The sequence below is a fragment of the Arvicola amphibius genome, chromosome 8, assembly GCF_903992535.2.
Source record: "Arvicola amphibius chromosome 8, mArvAmp1.2, whole genome shotgun sequence".
NCBI classification, from domain to species: Eukaryota; Metazoa; Chordata; class Mammalia; order Rodentia; family Cricetidae; genus Arvicola; species Arvicola amphibius.
Genome location: NC_052054.1, coordinates 53,944,288 through 53,965,216, shown reverse-complemented (window position 1 = coordinate 53,965,216; position 20,929 = coordinate 53,944,288). Strand labels below are relative to the sequence as shown.

Sequence of the window (20,929 nt, the reverse complement as noted above, 5' to 3'; positions counted from 1 at the left end):
CGTGTCTTCATCTCCATCCTTCAGCATTCCCCCTCGTGCTGTCCTCCCTCTCCAGCCCGCCTGTCCATCTCTCCATCTGTCCGTTCAAGCTCGTGTCCGCATTCCTAGCAGTGGCGGTTTTGCTAGAGCCGGGAAGAAACTTAAGGATGCTTCCATTTCCACTGTGGAACGAATTCTGATCGCCAGGAGAGCAGGGCGGCGCGCAACCAATAGCCACCTGTCCCGTCCGGGAGCCTTGCAGGCTGGAGGGCGGCTGGAGAGCGGCGGCGCCCGGCGGCGACGTGGGCGCTGCGGGCCGGGACTCTGGCGGCGCCCACCAACCGCTGCGCCCCGGGACCGCCAGCATGAGCAAGCCCGCCGGATCAACAAGTGGGTACCTCTCCGGCAGCCGCGGGGGTCCCAGCGCGTGGCCTGGGGAGGGCAGGCTGGGAGGCCGGGGAGGTCCTTCCTGGAGCTCTGTGAATTTGAGCCCCAGCGTGGGACTCTACCGGGCGTGTGTGTCCGTTGGCCTAGCTCCCTTCAGATTGTTGCTTTGGAGCGTTTCGAGAAGCTGAGAGAGCAATTTCGTTGTTTCTGGATGCTAGCTTTCCTCGGTCTCCCCGGAATGTGGGGAAGGTTGCGACCCGTTGCAGCCCACCGGTCCAGCGAGTGGTTTCTATTTAGCTGCCAGGTGCTGAGGATGGGAGGGGTGAGGCGGGGGCGGGAACTGGGCCGCAGCTCCAGGCGACCGCACAATAACGCAGAGGCTCAAAACTCGGAGCTCCCGAGCGCAAAAGCAACTCTGCAAAGCGGATTTTGAGTGGAATGCTTTGCACCCCGTTTCTAGCTATTTCAAATAATCCTGCAAAACTGGGAAGCAGAAACCATTTAAAAGTCACATTTTTCTTAATCCTAAATCCGCGTAGGTCATAACTGGGGAATGTAAAGTATGGCGAGCTACTCTAGCGAAGAAAGGACCAAATCCCTAATCCCAAGGACTTTCCGAGCGAGAGCCCAGCACCCGCAGAAGTCCGCGGCCTGCTCACTCGGGGTGCTCCTTCCCTTCCTTCCACTCCCTCTCTAGTGGAACCTCCAGTTGCTGCAGCTGACCTTTGCGGACTTTCCGAGACAGGAGTGCTGGGCTACTCGCACGGGCTAGCGCATTTGCGGGCACAGAATCTGCGGACCCTGCGGGGAGAGTAGGCCCGAGCGAGCCGGCCTTAGGAAGGAGTCTACAGGGTGCTCCAATCTCCCGGCGGCTTTTCAGTTCCCGCCTTCCGCGAGCCGGAGGCTGTGAGTTGTAGGGCCTGTGCGGAGTACCCACGCACCCTGAACCTCTCCAGCCACCCGTGTTGTTTACTCCTATAGCATTTTTGGCGCTCTCCCTGAGTTCCTTCCCGCCTCCTCCCCTCTTCACTCGCCCTCATTGTCCCGAGTCTTTGAAAAGTTGGGAGAGTCCTAGCTACTTCTGAGGACTGGTAATGAAGTCTCACTTAGGAGACTTCAATTCCGGCCTCCACCTCCCTACCCCGTAAAAAGTAGGGTGTGTTTTCATTTTGTGCGTTTGTTTTGGTTTGAGTGCTGAGTTTAAAAATTAGAATAAAGCGAACGTCAACAAACCGAGAATAAAGGAAACGTTCAGAGCTAGAGCCTAGAGAAGGATCCCTATTCACAGTCATAGGGCACAGCCGACTCGTGCAGGACCACGGTTCCCCTTAGTTTCGGCCTATCCGTGCCCAAGCTGTTCGGATCTCTGGGAAGTAGTGCAGGCTCCAAAAGAAAAAAAATTAAAAATAATTTTTTTTCTGGCTGTGTGCTTTCCCCAAGGGAATCAAAAGGAGGCCGTTTCCATTGCATTACAAAAAGTATCCATTGAAAAAAATGAAGTTGAAGGGCCTGGGCTGGCCTCTTGACACGTTCACCCTGGAACAGCTTAGCATAGGTAACAGCTTAATAGGAAAAGTCTTTGGGACTTTTGCTCTTTTAGAGCACGAAGCTTCCAAAGAACTTGAAAAGGTGGGACTTAGGAGATGAGGGAAGAGTGGGCGCGAAGCTCAGCTTCCGGGTCTGCACCCGACTCTGTAAGCTAGACAGACGCAGGCAGACTCCCCGAACTGGGGGGTCAGAGTGGGCACTTGTTGTGCGAGGATGCTTTCTAAGGAACTTGCTAAGCCCGAGTTTGATCTTGAAGGCCTCGAGGGCTCGGTGGAAGTGGCTGGTGGGTGGGGGGAGGTGGTAAGTCCCTGGCAGTTTCGCCGCTTCACCTAGGAGGTTTTCAGACCGTGGCTGCGGCCAGCAGAAACCTGGGGCCCTAGGGCCCTGTGGCCCAGGTAGTGGGGGTCTGCTGGCAGCGGGGCGGGTCTGGACCCTGCGGGGCAGGGAGGTCTTCATCTTCGCGCGGCTGGAGAGCAGAGCGTTGTCACCGGGATCCCCGCCTGGGTGGTAACAAGACCCTGGCCAGTCACCCTTGCAGTTCAGACTAACTTCTTTCAACAGCCTCTGATGGTAATTACAGTAATCGAAGCTGCCATATATCTTTAGGCAATTATGACACACAAAAAGCCCCGAGGGGACCCCCTGGGGAGGGAAGTTAAGAACCGTTTTCCAGCCTCAGGAAACTCGGCTTGACTCACGTCTGAGCTCGCTCGGCTTGCTAAAAGAGAGGAGCTTTGCAGCAGCCAACCAGCTTGTCTGTGACCCCAAGTCACCTTAACGTGGCTGGGTGGCGGAGTCTGAGGCGTCGACCCTTCGTGCCCTGGAATTTTCGCTACTCTCCCTTCCGTGCTCCGCCCCAGTCCAGCTCCCTGTTTCTCCTCTGCCTGGGCTGGGAAGTCATCCTTTAACAAGGCCGACCAGCGAGCCTAAATGGTGACAGTTGAGCATCCTGACCGATAAGACAGTAAAGGGTCACCCACCCGGCGCTGGTCTTCCCGCCCAACTCGGGTTCTCCAGAAATATATGACCTTAGCCTCCACTCTGGATGGGAAGACTGGGCAAGAGGGCCCACCACTGCTTTTTCCATGGGCTCATTTGTCATCAGCGTCAGTGTGACCGGGAAGAGGAGAGCAGCTGGGGCGACAGTGCTACTGAATCCTTAGCATGGGCCACAGGCGACCAGAGCGCCAGGGTTACGCCAAGGAGAACGGTTGAAAGATGTGAGCCCCTCGTTGACTGTTTCCAGAGGGAGTGCTGAGCAGCAGAGGTTCAGCTGACCAAGGTTCAGGCGCGACCACGACTTGTTTGGGGAGTAGTGACAGGCCCCAGGGGGTGGAGGACAAGACGCACGCTTGGTTCTCTTCAACCCCTCCCTCCCCCCAACAATCTCCGTTCTTGCCCTGCGGGAGAAGGGGCGCCGAAGCGGTGGCCGCAACGCCGAACGCCTCCCCCCCGCCAGCCTTTGTCGCCGTCTGAATTCCCATGCTACTCTTTTTGACGGGTCACTGGTGGCTCTATAGGCAGGTGCTGCGGCGGGGTTGTAATTACCCCGGCTGAGCCGAGTCCTCACCGACCTCCCCCTGCCGGGTCCCCCGCATCCCCCACCCCCTCCACCTGAGGCTGTGGCCAGGGCTGCGCGAACAAGCCCGCCCAGGAGCCTCGGGATCCCAAAGTCAGTTTCTACCCTGGGCCACCTCTCGGCCTCCGCAGACAGAGCCCTCACTTCCCCAACTCTGCTGGCTCAGTGCTTCCCACTGCCTCCTCTCCCGCCCCCAATCTGGGTGCTCCAGGAGCGGTTGCCGGTTCCCACGAGGGCCAAGACAGTCAGGGCCCGGACTGGGAATGCCTTTGACCCGTAGCGATGGGAAAAATTGTTATTAACTTTTTAAAAATGATGTTAACACTTTTTTTAAACAAATATTCCCTTTGTTTTCGGAAGAATTTCTACATCAGTAAATTGCTTCAGGCACTTGTTGGACTGAAACCTGAGAGAAAACACACACACACACACACACACACACACACACACACACACACACCTTCCTATTTTCCTCTACCTAACGCCCCTCTCAGAGCTGAGGCCTCATCAGGCTTGGAGAGTCCAAACATAGTTCTTCGGTGTGGGGTAGCAATTCCAGAAAAATTGAAGCCATTCAAAAAAACAAACAAGCAACAAGCCCCCTTCCTCCAGCAGCAGAAGACTCAGAGGAAGATGCACCCAGGACAAGGGAGGAGGGAGGAGAGACCAGTGTTTAGGGGGAAAGGACTTGGGGGTAGAAGAAGCTTAGGTGACCGTCCCCCAGCTACCCCATCTGGAAAGCCACAAATTGGGTAGCTCTTACTCCCAGACCGGTGGTTACTTCCCTCCCCCTCAACTTATTCCCTAAAAGAAATACTTGCTCAAACGGGAAGCACTAAGCATTTTTCCATAGGTAAAGAGAAAGTTGGGCAATTACCACTACCCTTATTATCATTAATAATCTGAAGATTAGCATCACAATAATAATCCTAATAATAACAACCGCTGGGCTCAGCTCAGAGAAAACTCGATTGCCTTCCAGCTGCCATCCCCAGTTCCAGCCGTGTTTGTTTTTCTTCTTTTTCTCCCTTTTACATTTCAAGTTTGTCTCCTTGTGCGCTCACTAACAACTTTTTTTCCCGACTAAATGCAAGAGCGAAGGAGGGAGGCGGCCAAACTTTCGGCGGAGCAGAAAGGCAGCGGCGGGCCGAGCTGCTGCCCGGGCCTGCTGTAATCTTTTATTCCAAAATGGGTCTCGGCGATTAGAGGAGACCCAAATACATGTAGCGGTGCATGAATAATGCTCATTGTAGGAAGCTGACACTTGCTCAAGGAAAAAAAGTTTGGCTATAAAATCTCTTCATTATTTGCTTTTACCGCAGCTCCGCTGCTAATCCGCTCAGAGGTCAGATTGCTTAGCATCTCTCTCCCCCTCTCCCCTTTCCTCCCTCTCCTCCTCCCCGCGCTCCCTCTCACCCTTTCCCTCTCTTTTCGGTTCTTCCCTGCGGTTTCAGGCCGCATTTTAGATATCCCCTGCAAAGTGTGTGGTGACCGCAGCTCCGGAAAGCACTACGGGGTCTACGCTTGCGACGGCTGCTCCGGGTTCTTCAAGAGGAGCATCCGAAGGAATAGGACTTATGTCTGCAAGTCTGGAAACCAGGTACTCCCAGGGGTTGAGCTGCCCGGCTCCCCTTTGCGCCCCATCCCACCCCACCCCATTTTCTCTGAATTCCTTGACCTGGGTCCTCTTCCCTCCTCCCCGCCTCAGCTTTGGGTGGCCCTTTGGCTCTGAAAAGGCCACATAAGGTTAAGAAAAGCAGATGAGTTTACAGAGGAAAGTCAGAACTCCCACGGTTTTCCTACACTTTTTTTTTTAATTCCTTGGTCACATTTTGACATTGAGTAAAGAGGCCCTGCCCGCACCCAGTCTGAAAAGCATGTCTGGAGATCTCAAGGAATTTTAGAATCTAATGCCCAAGTAGCACGCAGAAGAAAGGGCCCATTAGGCTGCCCGCCCACCCTCCACTCCATTCTTAGCAGCATCCTCGGATAGTGCATCTGAGCCAGGGGTCACCACTACCTTTAGCTAAGGCTCCAAAGTGAATGCTGGCTACTTGAAAGTCACGTGCTTGCCAGATGCGGTTCCCTTTTGGCTCTGCAGATGCCGGGCTGCTCTGGCATGGGCAGGTGGAAGGGCTGAGCACCTGCGTGGCTCAGAAAAGTGCAGAGTGGCAGAAAGAGAAGGCTCAGAGGAAGTTGGGAGCCCATCAAGTTCTCCTCACTCTTCTCTTGTCTGCTCACAAGATGAGCTGGGAGTTGTGTATCAGTCTGGTCCAGGCTGAACTAACTCACAGACACAGAGAGGCTAGTGTATGAACTGAGCCCACCTATAGCTTCCAACCAGAGCTAACAGAAACCACCTGTGACTCCATTCCCAGCTCAGTGGCTCATGGCAACCCAGATCAGCCTTCTGGTCCCACACTTGGCTCATCTTCTGCAGAGGCCTATACTACTAAGATGTCCAAGAGTGTCTTAGTCAGGGGACAGTCTCTGGCAACCAAATGATGAGAAATACCCACTGATTATGTATAGAACACACATCAGCTCACATAGCCCTCCGGTGCTGGAGGGTTACATTTGCTCAGCTGGAATATCTGCTCTCAGTCATTTCCGATAGGTTTTGATTGGCAGTACACACAAGAAGGCATATGGATTCAGATAAATTGTTTTGACCTCTGCACCCCTGTTACCTGCTTTCTTGTGTTCTAAGTGTCTAGCTCGTTAATGTCACATTATGCACACACATGTATCCCAGAAGCTCCATAGGTATGAGGTTCTGTGGAGCAACAGATTTGAATGAGGATCTGCTTAGACGGTTGTTGTTGTTTGTCTTGACCCAGCCTAGGCTGGCTTGAAACTCTTGATCTTGCCTCAACCTCAGGTTTGGGTCAGCACACCAGGCCGTATTATCTTACACTTGTATGCAACAGACAGAATTGGGAAATCTTTTTGCTTTTTAAGAGATAGCTATCTCAGAGACTTTTGTATGAGTTCAAAGTGTTTGGAAAGCGGTGATAACAAATCTATCAGGCCTGTGTCACTTCTGTGGTGACAAGAATAAAGGAGTCAAACCTAGGCTCTCTCCCTCTGTCTCACTGGCTCCAGATACTGATATACATTGGATGTGATTTGAAAACCCACTTGAGGCATTTTGTTTTTACATGTTTATCATAATGCTGGAGAAGATATCATTCTAATTGGGTCTTCAACTACATCTAATAATAAATAATTTGAAACTCTTAACCATGAATTATTTTGCTGCTGGCCAAAGATGCTCTAATTTTCTCCCAGGTACTACAAATTCATGTACTTCTTCTCTTGCTCTAAGACTAAGTAAAGACCATTCCATGTTCTTATTAACAACAATGCTGACATTTAGAACTCATTATGGACATCCATCTACCTTTACTTTAAACAAACTGGCACGTCTTGTGTTGGTTTGGTTGGATGTGTATGCATGTTGGGTATGTACCGTGAATTACATTCCAGCCACCCAAGTCAACATGATTTTAATTGCACAAAGAAGACTGTATGAAGCCGTGTGTTCTGGCGTGTCATTTTCCTTATGGATATTTCAGGGAGGAAATGTACTCATTCCCACTTCAGTGTTTATGAATATTTAAAATTATAAAGCAAAATAAAAATCCTTTTCTGTGTATAAAGCACTTACGCAGAAGGCTAGGAGTGTCACTTTGTTGAGGGATACTTGACCAGCCCTGGTTCCATCTTCAGCTCTTCCAAACAAAAACTTATACACATGATGTATCTGTATCTCCCTCAGTAAAGGCACAAACAAACACTGAAAGAAGCATTATCTGAACTGGCCATGGTGGCAGGGCAAAGCAGGAGGGTCACAAATTTAAGACCAGTCAGTTCATTAAGACAGTAAAGTCCAGTTCATCCTAACTATAGCATGGGAAGACTCTGTTTCCAATCCCTGCCATCTGGGGATGCAGCTCAGTGGTCAACACAGGCTGCTGCCAACCCTAGCACTAAATGAGGAAGGGGGAGTCTTATCTGTTAGTGCTTTTTCCTTCTTTGAGACAGGGTCTCACTATGTAGTCCTGACTGACCTGGAACTCACAGAGATCCACCTGCCTCTACCACCTCAGTGCTGGGATTAAAGGTGTGCACCACTACACCCAGCCAAATATGTGCATTCACCTTTTTACCCTGCAGAAAATCACATTAGACATTTGATTGCTTATTCCTGTGAGATAAATATTTGTAAAGCAGCAACTATCTTTTTTCTACCCATCATCTTGCTAACTACTGCCTGTATATAAACTTTTGTTAGGTGGTGTCTCCCTAAGTGTGCCTGAGTTTTCCTCAGGCCCCCACACTCTCTCTGCAGGCCTTGCCCTTCTAAACATCCTGGCTGCTGACTCATTCCATGAATGGCTTCTGCCAGGGACCAAGGCTGAGCCTAGGCCTTAGGACCTCAGGGTTGCCTCAACTTTGTGGTTGTATAAGAATGACTTAACTACAAAAGCAAAGGGAAGGACATAGGACAGAGAAGAATGAGTGGTGGAGATTTATCTGTCAGAGCAATGGGCTCACTCAGAAGATGGCACCGTCTTGCAGAGCTCAGGGCCGGGTCGCTGTCTCCGGTCCTGAAAAACATCCCCGGCAGCTCTTTCCCTCTTTGGCTTCTTAGTCCCAGCAAAATCTTCTTCTTTTTTTTTTTTTTTTTTAAGATTTATTTTTATTATGTATGCAGTGTCCTGTCTGCATATATGTCTGCAGGCCAGAAGAGGGCACAGATGGTTGTGAACCACCATGTGGTTGCTGGGAATTGAACTCAGAACCTCTGGAAGAGCAGTCAGTGCTCTTAACCTCTGAGCCATCTCTCCAGCCCCCAGCAAGATCTTGAAAGTCAGGAATGACCATTCCTTTTGTCCAACTCCCTGAGATCGAGGACTGGTCTTCTTGTCCCAACCCTGGGGATCCCAGCGCCTTGCTTACCTGGCCCTGCCAGTGCTCAAGGCTTTTCCATTTCACTGGGTCTGAACCTCCGTGCTGGGTCGGTGGCTGACCAGAGTGCCCATGCTGGGCCTCCCCACCCCAAGACCGGGTTCCGGTGCCCACCTAAGGGCCCTGGGGCCTCTGACTGCCTGTGATCTGTTCCAGGGAGGATGCCCGGTAGACAAGACACACAGAAACCAGTGCCGGGCGTGCCGACTGAAGAAGTGTTTGGAAGTCAACATGAACAAAGATGGTAATCAGTACATGTCTTTATTCTTCTAATGTTGATTGAGTAGTAAGTAAATTATATGTACAGCAAATAGACAGCACTCCTTCCTATGCATGTAAATCATTTCCTCGGCAGATCTCTTCTCTCCAGATGCTGGGAAATGGCCTCAGGCTGTCAGTTGTAGGCCCTCTGAGACTCGGCAGCAGTCCCCAGCTGACCTAACTGTAGCCCAAGTCTCAGGCCCAGACAGGAAACCTGCGCCCCAAATCACACTAAGGGAGTGCTAGAGGGCAGGCATCCGTGCTCAGTGCTCAGGTGCATATTTCCTGCCTAGGGTCCAAACCCCATTTCACATCTCTTCTTGCAGTCTTTAGTAACCTCCCTAAGGTCTCACAGTTGCTGAAATCTTTCTGGAAGTCTCCAAGCTCAGAGACAGGAAATCGGGAGATTTCCAGTCCTCATTGACAAATTCAGTATGGCCAGTGAGTTGGCCCTAAGCTTCTCAAGAGTCTTTTCTTGGTGGACAACAAGAGAGAAAAGGGGCTAGAGAGGCAGGATGACACACCCTTTAAGGGTGAAATCAACACCCCGTTTCCCTGAGGCCCAAATTCGACCCAGACCTGGGTCTTCCAGAAGTTCAGGGCCTAGAAAGTGGTCCAAACTGTACTTCCCGCCTTTTCTCGGGTCAGAACTTGGCAAGAGCATCCCAGGGTCTGGGGGAAGGTGGAAGAGAGCCTGGGGACACCATGCAGAGTGAGCCTTGCTGTGGGGGCCGCTTGAGGGGGAGCCTGTCTGGAGTGCACCCTCTCCCGCTGCAGTGGAAGCAGGAGGGAGCATCCAACCTGTTGAACTTGTGTGTTGACAAGTTGTCACGCTCTGCGAGGAAGATTACCCTGAATTAATTTGTTTGTTTAAACTGGTGGTGGTAATTGTCACATCTCCCTTGCCTTCCTCCGGCATACTCTCCCTTCCATCCCCCAGGGTTTGTGGGCTCGGGTCCTTTCTCCTCGGGCCTTGGAAGCCAAAACCATTTGTGGGGGAGAATTACGGACCTGGTTGTGTGTGGTGCTCCCTTTTTTGGTGATGGGTGAGGGCAGCTAGTTCTTCCAGAGGCCCACGGGGTGGTTTCCCAGGGAATCCCTGGGAGGGGAGGACCGCTGAGCACCTTTCTGATTTCTGTCCATCTCAGACCCCTGCTTCCCACCTGTATCAGGGAAAACGTGCCTAAGTGCCCTGAACCACGTACCCTCTCTGGCTCCTGAGTGACCTTGAGGGGCTCAGACGGGACGATGGAGGGGCAGCCGGGTTGCTTCCAAGTGTCACCGCGCCTGTGATCCCAGGCCTGTGTCCATGTGCTTGTCTCTGTAGCGGTGCAGCACGAGCGGGGGCCTCGGACGTCCACTATCCGCAAACAGGTGGCCCTCTACTTCCGTGGACACAAGGAAGACAACGGGGCCGCTGCACACTTCCCCTCCGCAGCGCTGCCAGCTCCCGCTTTCTTCACTGCAGTCACGCAGCTGGAGCCGCACGGTCTGGAGTTGGCCGCAGTGTCTGCAACCCCCGAACGGCAGACCCTCGTGAGCCTGGCTCAGCCCACACCCAAGGTTAGTGCTTTGCGGGGGTCCAAAGAAACTCCTTTTTGAGCAAAGGGAGGTGGAGTAGACACGCTCTGTTCTGAGCAGAGACGAGGTCAGGAAAAGGTGGGTGTAACTGACGGTTAGTGCACCACCCTCGGAGCAGCGACAAACGCTCGCTCCGGAGAACGGAGAACGCGGGGTGGAGGTCAGAAACCTGCACCTTTAGGGAACTCTGAAGCGGTTGCTGAGTGGAACTGTCTAATCCGAGTGCAGCCTTAGATGCCCCCAGAAGCCGGAACCGACTAGAACACTAACTATTTCCTCACCTGGGGGAAGAGGCCTCCCAAGGCGCCCTGGGGTCTATAATATAAGAGAAAAATGCAGAAATCACTCTTAGAAGGGCTGTTTTATTTTTCCCCGGTGCTGCCTGCCCACTTTTAAACCACTCCCAGGATTGGCCCTACCAGCAGGGACACAGCCTGAAGTACCTGGGAAGGCTGCCACCTAGGGACTGCACTCCAGGCCTCGAGTTGATCCCTCCCAAGGCCCCCACTGAAGGAGAACCCAGGATTTCCCCCAGAGGAGGCCAGCTGCAGCTTCACACTGCAGGGGAGCCAGACACCTGGGCACATACACACGCACAATATTTAATATCGCTTTCTTACCCTTGATGTGTATAATAAGCTCTGGAAAGTAGTGTTATGAATATGTTGTCAGTTATGAATGGGAATGCTCTGTGAATGATTAAGATGTCTAATTGAAATATTTCCATAATATACTAATCCTTTCTAAAAATACTCATATGCATATTTGTGTTAGGGATGCCTATTAATTTATACTTTTTTCACATCTATTTTTATTTACACAAATGCAAACAGTTCTTGTCTAAATTGGGAGCCAGGCCTGGGACTTGGCTCAGTCCAAGGGAAATTTACAGCAGGGGACAGAATAGCCAGAAGCCCCCAAAGAACAGAAACATGCCTCCCCCAATAAACACCATTCCCCGGATTCTGTAGACAAGAGATATTTGGAGGCAGCCGAATGCCAACGTGGAGTACCAGATTCTCTCCCTGCCCCCTCTGTTTAACCAGCACTGAAAAGTCAGCTGTTGGGGCAAAGCTGAGGTTCCATCACTTGCAGTGTTTCTCCTTCTCCCTCCTCCCAGTACCCCCACGAAGTGAACGGGACCCCGATGTATCTCTATGAAGTGGCCACAGAGTCCGTGTGTGAATCAGCCGCCAGGCTTCTCTTTATGAGCATCAAGTGGGCAAAGAGTGTGCCAGCCTTTTCCACCTTGTCATTGCAAGATCAGGTATGACCAACAGGGCATCGGGTTGGGAAGGAAGCCTGATAAGCTGGATGCCACCTGCAGGAATTGGCAGGGCAGGTGTACATTCTGAGCACGGGGAAACCATTTATCTTTCCCAACATCGTTCTAGAGGTTCAAAGATCTACCTATGGAATCTTTGTTAGAAATGTAACTATGTTATTTCAGGGTAGCTGAATGTGCTCTAAGTAAAACACGTATGGAAGTACATTATCTTTTTTTAAAGTTTTTAGTTAAAGCATCCGAATTTAAAAATCTTAATGTTCTTTAACACTGGCGATGAGCCAAGAATTAGGATACACAGCTGTAGTCCTAGCACTTAGGAGGCTGAGGAAGGAGAACCTGGAATTTGAAGCCAGTCTGGCCTACACAGAAAACTACCGGTAAAATGATGTTTTCTTGTGAACACTCAAGCCGAGAAGAATAGAAGGTGATAGAATGTTCACTGGTGGGATTTTTATGTCTTCAGCTTTAAATTCTCCGCTGTGATGTGCCACAGATTGGGCTAATGCCTTATCACCATGGAGAACCAAGAGACACATCTCTAGTTGGCTAATATCTTATATTCTTGGTGGTTTGCTCGGGGGCATTGCTGGGGATCAGGTCCACACTTTGTGTATGAGGAAAGTTTGCTGATGGCATACCACATCTCTTGATTCTTTCGCTGCTTTCAGAACTTTTGGAAACAACAAAAAAGTAATTTTACATAATTCTTTGGTTATACATGATGTTCAAAAGTAAGAAAATTATGTGCATCTAAAAAAACCCTGCATTTTAGCAAACCTCATAAAATTTTCTGCTAGAAATATTAAAAGTTGTCCTTTTTGTCAATATATTTTTTCATTCGTAAGAGGAAGAAAGAAACAGAGTAGCCAAAACTATTGGCTGCTAAGGGCAATCACAAAAATTAATGACTTTTTTTCCAAAAGGCTAATAAGCAATTTTTTGCTTCTTTTTCTTTTTTGGATAGTTGGAATCAAACATTGCTCGGGGAGTGCCCTGCTTCTGCCTCACACACATAGTTCTGAAAGCAGAGGGCTCAATTCTCTTCAAGCCTAACTAATCATAACATGAAATATGGCCACAATTATTGTTCACCTCTATTCTAAAATTTATTTTCTGTACTCAATGCAATAAGATAAAAAATGGAGCATTTTAAAAATTAAACATTTTGGTCTAATTGTGAAAATAATTGCAAACCTTCATGATTCTTAGTAAATTCTTTCATATAAATCATTCAGCATAATAATCTAGGATTTTTTGTTTTTGAAAGATTTTTTTAAACATAGAGAATTGTTTTCAGGGTTATAGGTAATGTCTTTGACCAGGGTTACCAGTTGCCCTTTAATCTTTTGCATGAATGCGCTCTCTCTCTCTCTCTCTCTCTCTCTCTCTCTCTCTCTCTCTCTCTGTCTCTCTCTCTCTCTGTGGGTGGGCGAATGTGTGTGCATAACACACTCACACACATACATGTATATATAAGAGTTGACTACGTTTTTTCTGAAAACAAGAATTTGTAGCCTCTAATCCAAATAAAATTCACTTCCTGTCTGCCACTTAGCCTTTTGCTGGAAACCTTCAACAATAAGCAAACTGCGGTGAAGTGGAATCCAGTACATTAATTTGGAAAAGGAGCCAGATTTTCATTTTAAATATTCAACAGCACATTTTATTAGAATGAAAACGACAAGCACCTTGATGCTGTCCACTTATGAGTCTCAGAGAAATCAGGCTGGGAGGCGAGGTAAACTCAGCAAAACCTGATTAACATAATTACAGCCTGATTTTCCCTCCCTCTTCCTCTCCCCCTCTCTCCCAGCCCCCTCGGCTCTCTAGGAAGATGGGGACCCTGACCTACAAGCTTAGGCAGGAGTCTTCACTGGTTTACACCAGAGCAACACACCTGCTCAGCCGCTGGTGGCATTTTACGGATTTTTGGTCTCTAGAGAAGTTTCTAGGTGGTGGCAAGGACATGGAAGGCAAAGCCCGAGGGAGTGCGCTTTGACTCTGAGCTGCATGTGTGTATCTATAGGCACTGCTTCAAAACAGGAAAATGTGGGAAATAAGAGGAAAATAGATTATTTGGATTTTTTTAACCAAGACAGGCATTTAAAACACTTTAAAGGAAATTTACATATGGAAATTGTTTATAAATTTATAAATTACACACTATATTATATTATACATCTATTGTATGACAGCTGATGCTTTTGGAAGATGCTTGGAGAGAACTGTTTGTTCTAGGAATAGCACAATGGGCCATTCCGGTTGATGCTAACACTCTACTGGCTGTATCTGGTAAGAATTGCACAATTTAATGACTTTGTTGTAGAAATTACCATAAAAATACATTACTGAAAAAAGAACAACATGTAAAGAATAACAAATTCCTGCTGAACAATAGAGTATACCTGTCATTTATAAATCTATATTTAAATGCAAATAATGTTGTTTTGTTGTATTCATGACTGCTTGCATTGTTATTTAAATGCAAATTACTGTGTTTGTTATCATCCAAGGGAAGATTTTATATTAACTTTCATACAATATAGCCAGTTTACATGGAATCACATATCTCAGAGTGACAATTGAATAGATATTGATATGCAGGATTTTGTCAAAAATCAATATTAAAACATGAAAATGCCTTCATATTAGAGCATTTATCCCATATTTCAATTCTAGGCATGAATGGTGACAACACAGACTCCCAGAAGCTGAACAAAATCATATCTGAAATACAGGCTTTGCAGGAGGTGGTGGCGCGGTTCAGACAGCTCCGATTAGATGCCACTGAATTTGCCTGTCTGAAATGCATTGTCACTTTCAAAGCTGGTGAGCAGACAGACAGACCCCCGTCTCTCCCTCTTCTCCTTTTGCCACCCCCGTAGTTCAGCTACTTCAAGGTCCAGTTCTAGACTGACCTGGAGGGGGGCAGTAGGTGCAGCAGTATTTTCTTGGGGCTGATGCTCTGAAGTTGGCCCAGTCTTTCACAGCTGTAGAGACTTGCATGCTTTCAGGGTTGTCACCCACCTCCAGTGCCCTGTGAGCCCACGGTCCTCCATGTTCTGTCTCTCATGGTTTCCCGGCCTTCGTTTCTAGTTCCTACACACAGCGGTTCTGAACTGAGAAGTTTCCGGAATGCTGCCGCCATTGCAGCTCTTCAAGATGAAGCTCAGCTAACTCTCAACAGCTACATCCACACCAGGTGACCGCTATTTGCTGTGAACATGTACTTAAGAAAATTGCCTCCATTGTGAATGTTCCAGCAGGCAGTAAGAAGCCAGTTCAAACATTGCGACTAATTATCCTGTTGCCAGCCAGTTAATTTAGTTAGAATCCATGTCCTCACCTGTCTCTGGGAGGAGGGCGAGAAGGGCAAATTGAATTAGGTGATGAGAGAGAAGGGCTTTGCCAGGCACAGCATGCTATGCTGGCTGAATGAGCTGACCAACAAAAGGAGCTGCTCATATTTGTGAGTCTGGGCATGGAGGGAGTCAAAAAGCAACCAAGTCTGAAACACAGGTTGCTAGATCAGAAAGTGTTCAGATAATCCTTGGACAGGTCCCTTCTTTAGAGGCCAGACCCGAGTTCAAGGAACGCAGGGCTTCACAAAGACCATCTTTGCTCTGGCCCCCACTGTTTCTTGGGTTTGGTGATTGGTGTCTGCTGAACTATCTGGGGTCCCAGCACCCACCACGTTACTTCTGTCTGGGCAGGGTCCTCTGACTGACATTGGAAACTGGTAGAAACTCTTAGAAACTCTCCAGCATGGGAGCTCAATAAAGTCCCCCCGACCCAGCACCAGTGTGAGCTTCCTGATCCTATTTTCAGAAGAAATGGGGCAGGTTTTTAAAGGAGTAATAAAACATCTCAAGCTTCCTAGGTTGGGACTGCAATGGATCTGAGATTGGAATAGAATTCAAGAGGGACTCATGGAAGCCTGTCTCCATCACTTCAACATTAGCCGTAGACACCATGGTGTTGTCCCTAGACACCTCTATGGACAGAGGCCATTAATGTCGCCCTCACCTGAGGGGTCAGAGAGATCCCAAGTCAGCAGTACCTGTAGGCGCTAGGAGCTCCTTATTCCTGTCGCAAATCACCCTTTGATTGCTGACTGGGTGAAACTGTTCCGTGTTTATAAAATACCATTGAAACGGCATTGCTTGGTAGCTCATGTAAATACGCTTTTTCAAAGTAAAGTTCGATGGCTGGGAAGTTTAAGCCCACCTTGAACTATAGTATATAAATTGTAGGCACTTAATTTTGTAATTCAGATTCACAAAATGAAACCACACGTAATCTGGGCGTGTTTCCCCATTAAAGCTGGCTGCGTACCACAGCTAACCTTTGGCACTCAGAGAGTGCCAGGAGAATATTCAGAACACTAACCAGAGAACATGGAACTTGGTTTTTGATTCGACCAGGCCTTTGCTAGGGAGTCACCATCCATAGGCGAATGATGCATTATCAGAAAGAACAAGGGACCACCCTTCCCATTGTGGGAAGTGGGCAGAAACGTCACTTCACATGGGAAAAGGGGGGCCTGCACTCTAATTGGAAAAGAGTGAGGAAGGTTCTGGAAGGAGATGGTGTGAAAGGGACCTTGCGGGCGGAGGGATTTCAGTAGGGAAGGGAAGGTGCCGCTCCAGGGGGTGGGGTCGGCCCAAGGTGTGCTGAGGTGTTCTGTAAGCTTCTGCAGAGATAAGCAGGGAGACTCTGAGACGGCCTGGGACTCCCGGAGCTGCGGACAGGGTGGCCTGGGAGAACGCCACTGCAGATGATCACAGTCTGTTGTTGGGACACAGTGAGGACACCGCAGCTCACCCTCCAGTATCTGGAGGTGACTGGAAGATGTCTGCTTTGTCATGGAACTTCCAGCGCACGATAGCAGCTGGAACTACGAAATGTCTAGAGTCAGATACATGACAAAAGGACTGTTCCTTTTTGTCTTGGCTCTTTCAAATCAGTGCGCACTCTAAGTATGTCCCTACCTGGAAAAACCACGTGTGAAACGGAAAAGTTAACATGCAAACTTACATATCTGTTAGTGTTTTATAATCAACTGCTCTAGTTATCCAGGATATATGGAACTTGGCTAGGAACTGGAATATTACAGCACCATAGTAGAGCTTCAGATCATGAATCTGTGATAGGCACAAAACATTTAGAATGTTAATGGGTGAAGTCAGGGGCACATATTCTACAAAATAATTAAAAAAATGTATCTTTATTCTTTAATAATTTCAGACCCATTCCCATTCACATCTCCCTCCCAACTTCATGCATTCTTTAAAAACAAAACAAAACGAAGCAAAGAAAACCCCATTGAATCCAGAGCCTGCATGTGCTAAGGCTATCCTCTGGAGCACAGGCAACATACCTGGGGCTGCTTCCCTACAGGAAACTGTGCTCCTTTTCCCAGCATCCATCAGCCGCCAAAAGCTCCTCATCCAGGGTCATCCAGGGGTGAGATTTCTCAAGCCCCTCCCCATTCACACTGACTTGATTTTATTCAGGCCTTATGCACGCAGCCACAACCACTGTGAGTGCATATGTTCAACGGGACTGCATGTCTAGAAAACACGGATTCAAAGCAGCCTCCTGCAGCCTCTGGCTCTTCCTGTCACTCCACCCAGCTTCCAAAATGAGCCTTGGGGTGAAGGGGCATGGTCAATCGGCAATTGGAATTTACCAAACTAGCTTTATTATAAAACACTCAGCTTTAATAAAAGGAGGAAAAGGGGAAAACTTACAAAGCCAGAGTTCCAGTGAAGCACAGGAAACAAAGAGAGCGAAAACAAATGCACAGGGATGTTTTAAAGGTATTTGCCCCCCCCCCCGAGGGGACACACCCCTCAAACAAGGGGATTGGTTAGCTCCCCCATCACTGGGGTGTGTGATATGGATGGCTGTTGTGCTGAGTGCTCACAGTCTGATTCTCTACAGTTGGTCAGTTGTGTGGGTCTCTGTACTGAGCGTGGTGTACTGGAAGAAGCAGCTCCCCTGATGAGGGCAAGAGCTGCACTAATCTATGGCTGCAGAATACAGAAAAGTATTTAGAGAGCAGTTTGATACTGTGTCCATTTCACAACACAATAAGGTAGACGTTCCCCTCAGGCCCATGGCACAGGTTCTTAGCACAGTTGGCAGTACCAGGCATGACTTCATCTTGTGGAGTGGTCCTTATAATCTTGAGCAGTCAGACACACTGACGTGTGCACTGGCATTGTTTCTAGGGAGCACTCTACTCCATGTATAATAAGCTGTTCCTGTTGACTAAGTGACCAGCTCTTGCCCAACTAGAGAATAAAAGAGATGGGAGAGAGGAGTGGAGAATCCACTTGCAGACAATCAGGAGTTAACTCTTGGGCTTGGAGGCAGCTCAGTGGCAGAACACTCGATTGCCTCGCACGCAAAAGGCTCTGGGTTCATCTCAGCAAGTCGAGACAATCAAACCCACGCAAGGCGGTTTTATTGTCCGTGGTTTCTGGCTTCTCCCGAATCCATCCTTTCCAGCCTGTGTTATTTCCTGCAACAGTTTCCCGTCATGGGAAAGGTTCCGCATGTTGGGTGGGTGCCACAGACACAGTAGTGACTGTCCAGGCTTCCCCTGCCACCTCTGCTCTGCAGAGCTCTCTCTGGGAAAGGACAAGCAGCTAAAGCTAAAGGAAGCCTGGCAGGTTGCTCAGCACCGAGAATGAGAGGTGATGTTCAGGTGTCTTGCTTTTCTAATTGTCAGAGCTGTTGGCTGGTGTTTTTGTTCTGTTGGGCTTCTTTTGGTTATTGTTGTTGTTGGTCTGAGAGAGTCTCATTCTATAAGCTGGGCTGGCCTGGATTCACTATTACTATGTAGTCCAGGCTAGTTTTGAACTCATGGCAACCTTCCTGCCTCAACTTCCCGAATCCTGATATTTCCGTATGAAGCACCACATCCAACATTTTTTTTTTTTTTACCGTAGATAAGCATCATCATTTCCACCCCAACTTATTAAGTGTCATCAGGTGCCCTGTCTAAGAGTTCCTATGAAATTTGATTATGTGAGAGCCGAACAGGGTAGTCAGAGTGAATTAGAAGCTTTATGTCTGGCTGAGAAGAGTTCTTCTCATCCAGACCTAAGAGACAAGTGTGGAATTGTCCTAGACTGTCTCTGTACAGTGGGGCGATCAGGCAATTAAACACAGTTAACAAGTTCCTGCAGAGGAATTTGATGCCTCAGTTTCTGGCACCTGTGGCCTAGGTGGAGCGTGGCTCAGTCACATGTGTGTCCCTGGAGCTCTTCCCAGCGGCAGGATGCCGTCCTGTAGAGGGTGTTGATGCCCAGCTTCAAGCCCTTGACTGGAGTAGTCCCAGGGCATGAGAGGTGGGGTGCAGCATCTGAAGACAGCGGGGACAGAACACGTACATCTGAGTACAAATGTGTGTTGGGCATCAAGTAAGGAAATTGTTAAGCAATTTCTCCCATCTTTAATTACGTGCCAATTTCATTGACATGAAAGCTGGGTGGCACTGGCGCCCAACAGGACTTAGTCTTTAATTTGCAGTGTAATAAGGGCGGAATTATTCCTGAGAGTGACAAAGTATAATGCCTGAATAATAATTGGGAGAATTGCTTAGAAAAAGAAGCCATTTTATTTGAGAGGAATAGTCTGTTCAAGAGCGTTGAGAATTTAAAAATACGAATTCCCACCACGAGCTTCATAATCAACCCTATGGTCATTCCCCACAGTGATAACGTGACATTTATTCTTTGCTTTGAAATTAGCATTAGGTGTCTTAAAGCTGATTTGTCTAGAATTGAAAATGTACTTCCCTTGCTGATGTTGAGAGAGGGGTGGGGGGACTGAGCACGTGTGACTCGGGAAGTGCCTGTTTCCAGAGAGTCCAGCAGTCCTACCTATGAAACAGGCACAGAGGCACCTGTGCTACAGTCTCCTTCAGCATGCTCCTGCAGCAACCTACAGCATGTTACTGAAGAGGCTCAGGTCAGGAAGGCACCCCGGGCTGATGTGTGTTCAGGTATGAGATGGGTCCCTGCTTGTGCGGGCTCTGACATCGCTTTTGTGGCTTCTCCCATTGCAGATATCCCACGCAACCCTGCCGCTTTGGGAAGCTCCTGTTGCTTTTACCAGCTTTACGTTCAATTAGCCCATCCACCATAGAGGAAGTATTTTTCAAAAAGACCATCGGCAACGTGCCGATCACAAGACTGCTTTCAGATATGTACAAGTCCAGCGACATCTAAGCTCTTCAACACCCGCTCTCCAAGGTGGGGCAGTAGCAGACAGACTTCTGCCTTGCAGGACAAGCCTCAACTAACAAACCCTTCTGGAAGGAGAAACCTGGGGAAAAAAATGCCAGTGGACACAAAACACTAGCTATGACCTGCTGCTCCACGGAAGCGGGGTAGATAGAAAGGCAGGTGGTACACACACTGTTGCCATGCCCTGAGGTGGGCCACCTGGGGCCACCACAGGCCACGCCAGCTGTTCTGCCTCTGACCCGGAAGATCCGGCTGAACTCTTCCAAGTGGAAAGACAAGTCCCACTTCCTTTTCCCTTTTAGAACACAAAGTCAGCTGATCAACAATAGCTTTGTGTAACATCATCCTGCAGCCTTCAGAACTCGGTCGGGTCAGAGCATCTACTTTAAAAATAATGCTTAGGTTTTAAATCAAAAGTATTATCAAAAAAATTCCCTTCTATCATAATACTTCATTAAGTGGCCTTCAGAACCAAGTGAGTAAGTGAAACGTAGCTTATGCTGTGTAATTCCCCCGCCCCCTCCCCTGTTCCGTTCTTTCTCCTTCTTTTCTTAGCACCACGGGCCAGGCAACCTCATCAAAGGAACAGACGACCAAAAGGAGTTTCCCACCAAGACTTCCGGTTGGACAGCATCTCAAAGCAGAAGACCTCTACAGAAAGAACCTTAGTCCGGGCAGGATAACTCCAAACAGCAAAACCAAATCCAGTGGAGCCAGGAGACAGGTGAGGCTGGTCGCTGTCCCGCCGCCACAGTGCTGAAGCCCAAAGCTGCAGGGACGGCAAGTCATACCAGACGGTACATGAACATGCAAGCCAGAAGGAACTTCAAGGAGGTGCATGCTAAACAGGTTCCTGACCATTCCATTGCTAACAGCCTGGGACTCTCGAATGCCTTTCAGAAAATCCTGGTTTCTAATAAAGCCTCCAAATGCATATACACACACACACCCCACATCGTCCTACGCTCTAAGCTGCTCCTTGGGTATGAATCTATACTTACGGAAATGTAGAAACAAACCTTTTTAAATAGCTGCTGTCCTTTTCACGTTTTGATTTATTAGGCACTAGCA

The 20,929-nt window shown here is 48.6% G+C and overlaps 1 protein-coding gene across 1 annotated transcript; it reads left to right on the top strand.

Annotated features, from left to right (window-relative positions):
• The first annotated feature begins 344 nt into the window (after positions 1–344).
• Nr2e1 (nuclear receptor subfamily 2 group E member 1) lies at positions 345–19,840 on the top strand. The gene is made up of 9 exons (XM_038340391.1): positions 345–369; positions 4,948–5,093; positions 8,624–8,711; positions 10,056–10,291; positions 11,430–11,576; positions 13,793–13,889; positions 14,277–14,426; positions 14,694–14,799; positions 19,678–19,840. Exons 1-9 carry the CDS (start codon positions 345–347, stop codon positions 19,838–19,840), a joined length of 1,158 nt encoding a protein of 385 aa, XP_038196319.1.
• The last annotated feature ends 1,089 nt before the right edge of the window (positions 19,841–20,929 follow it).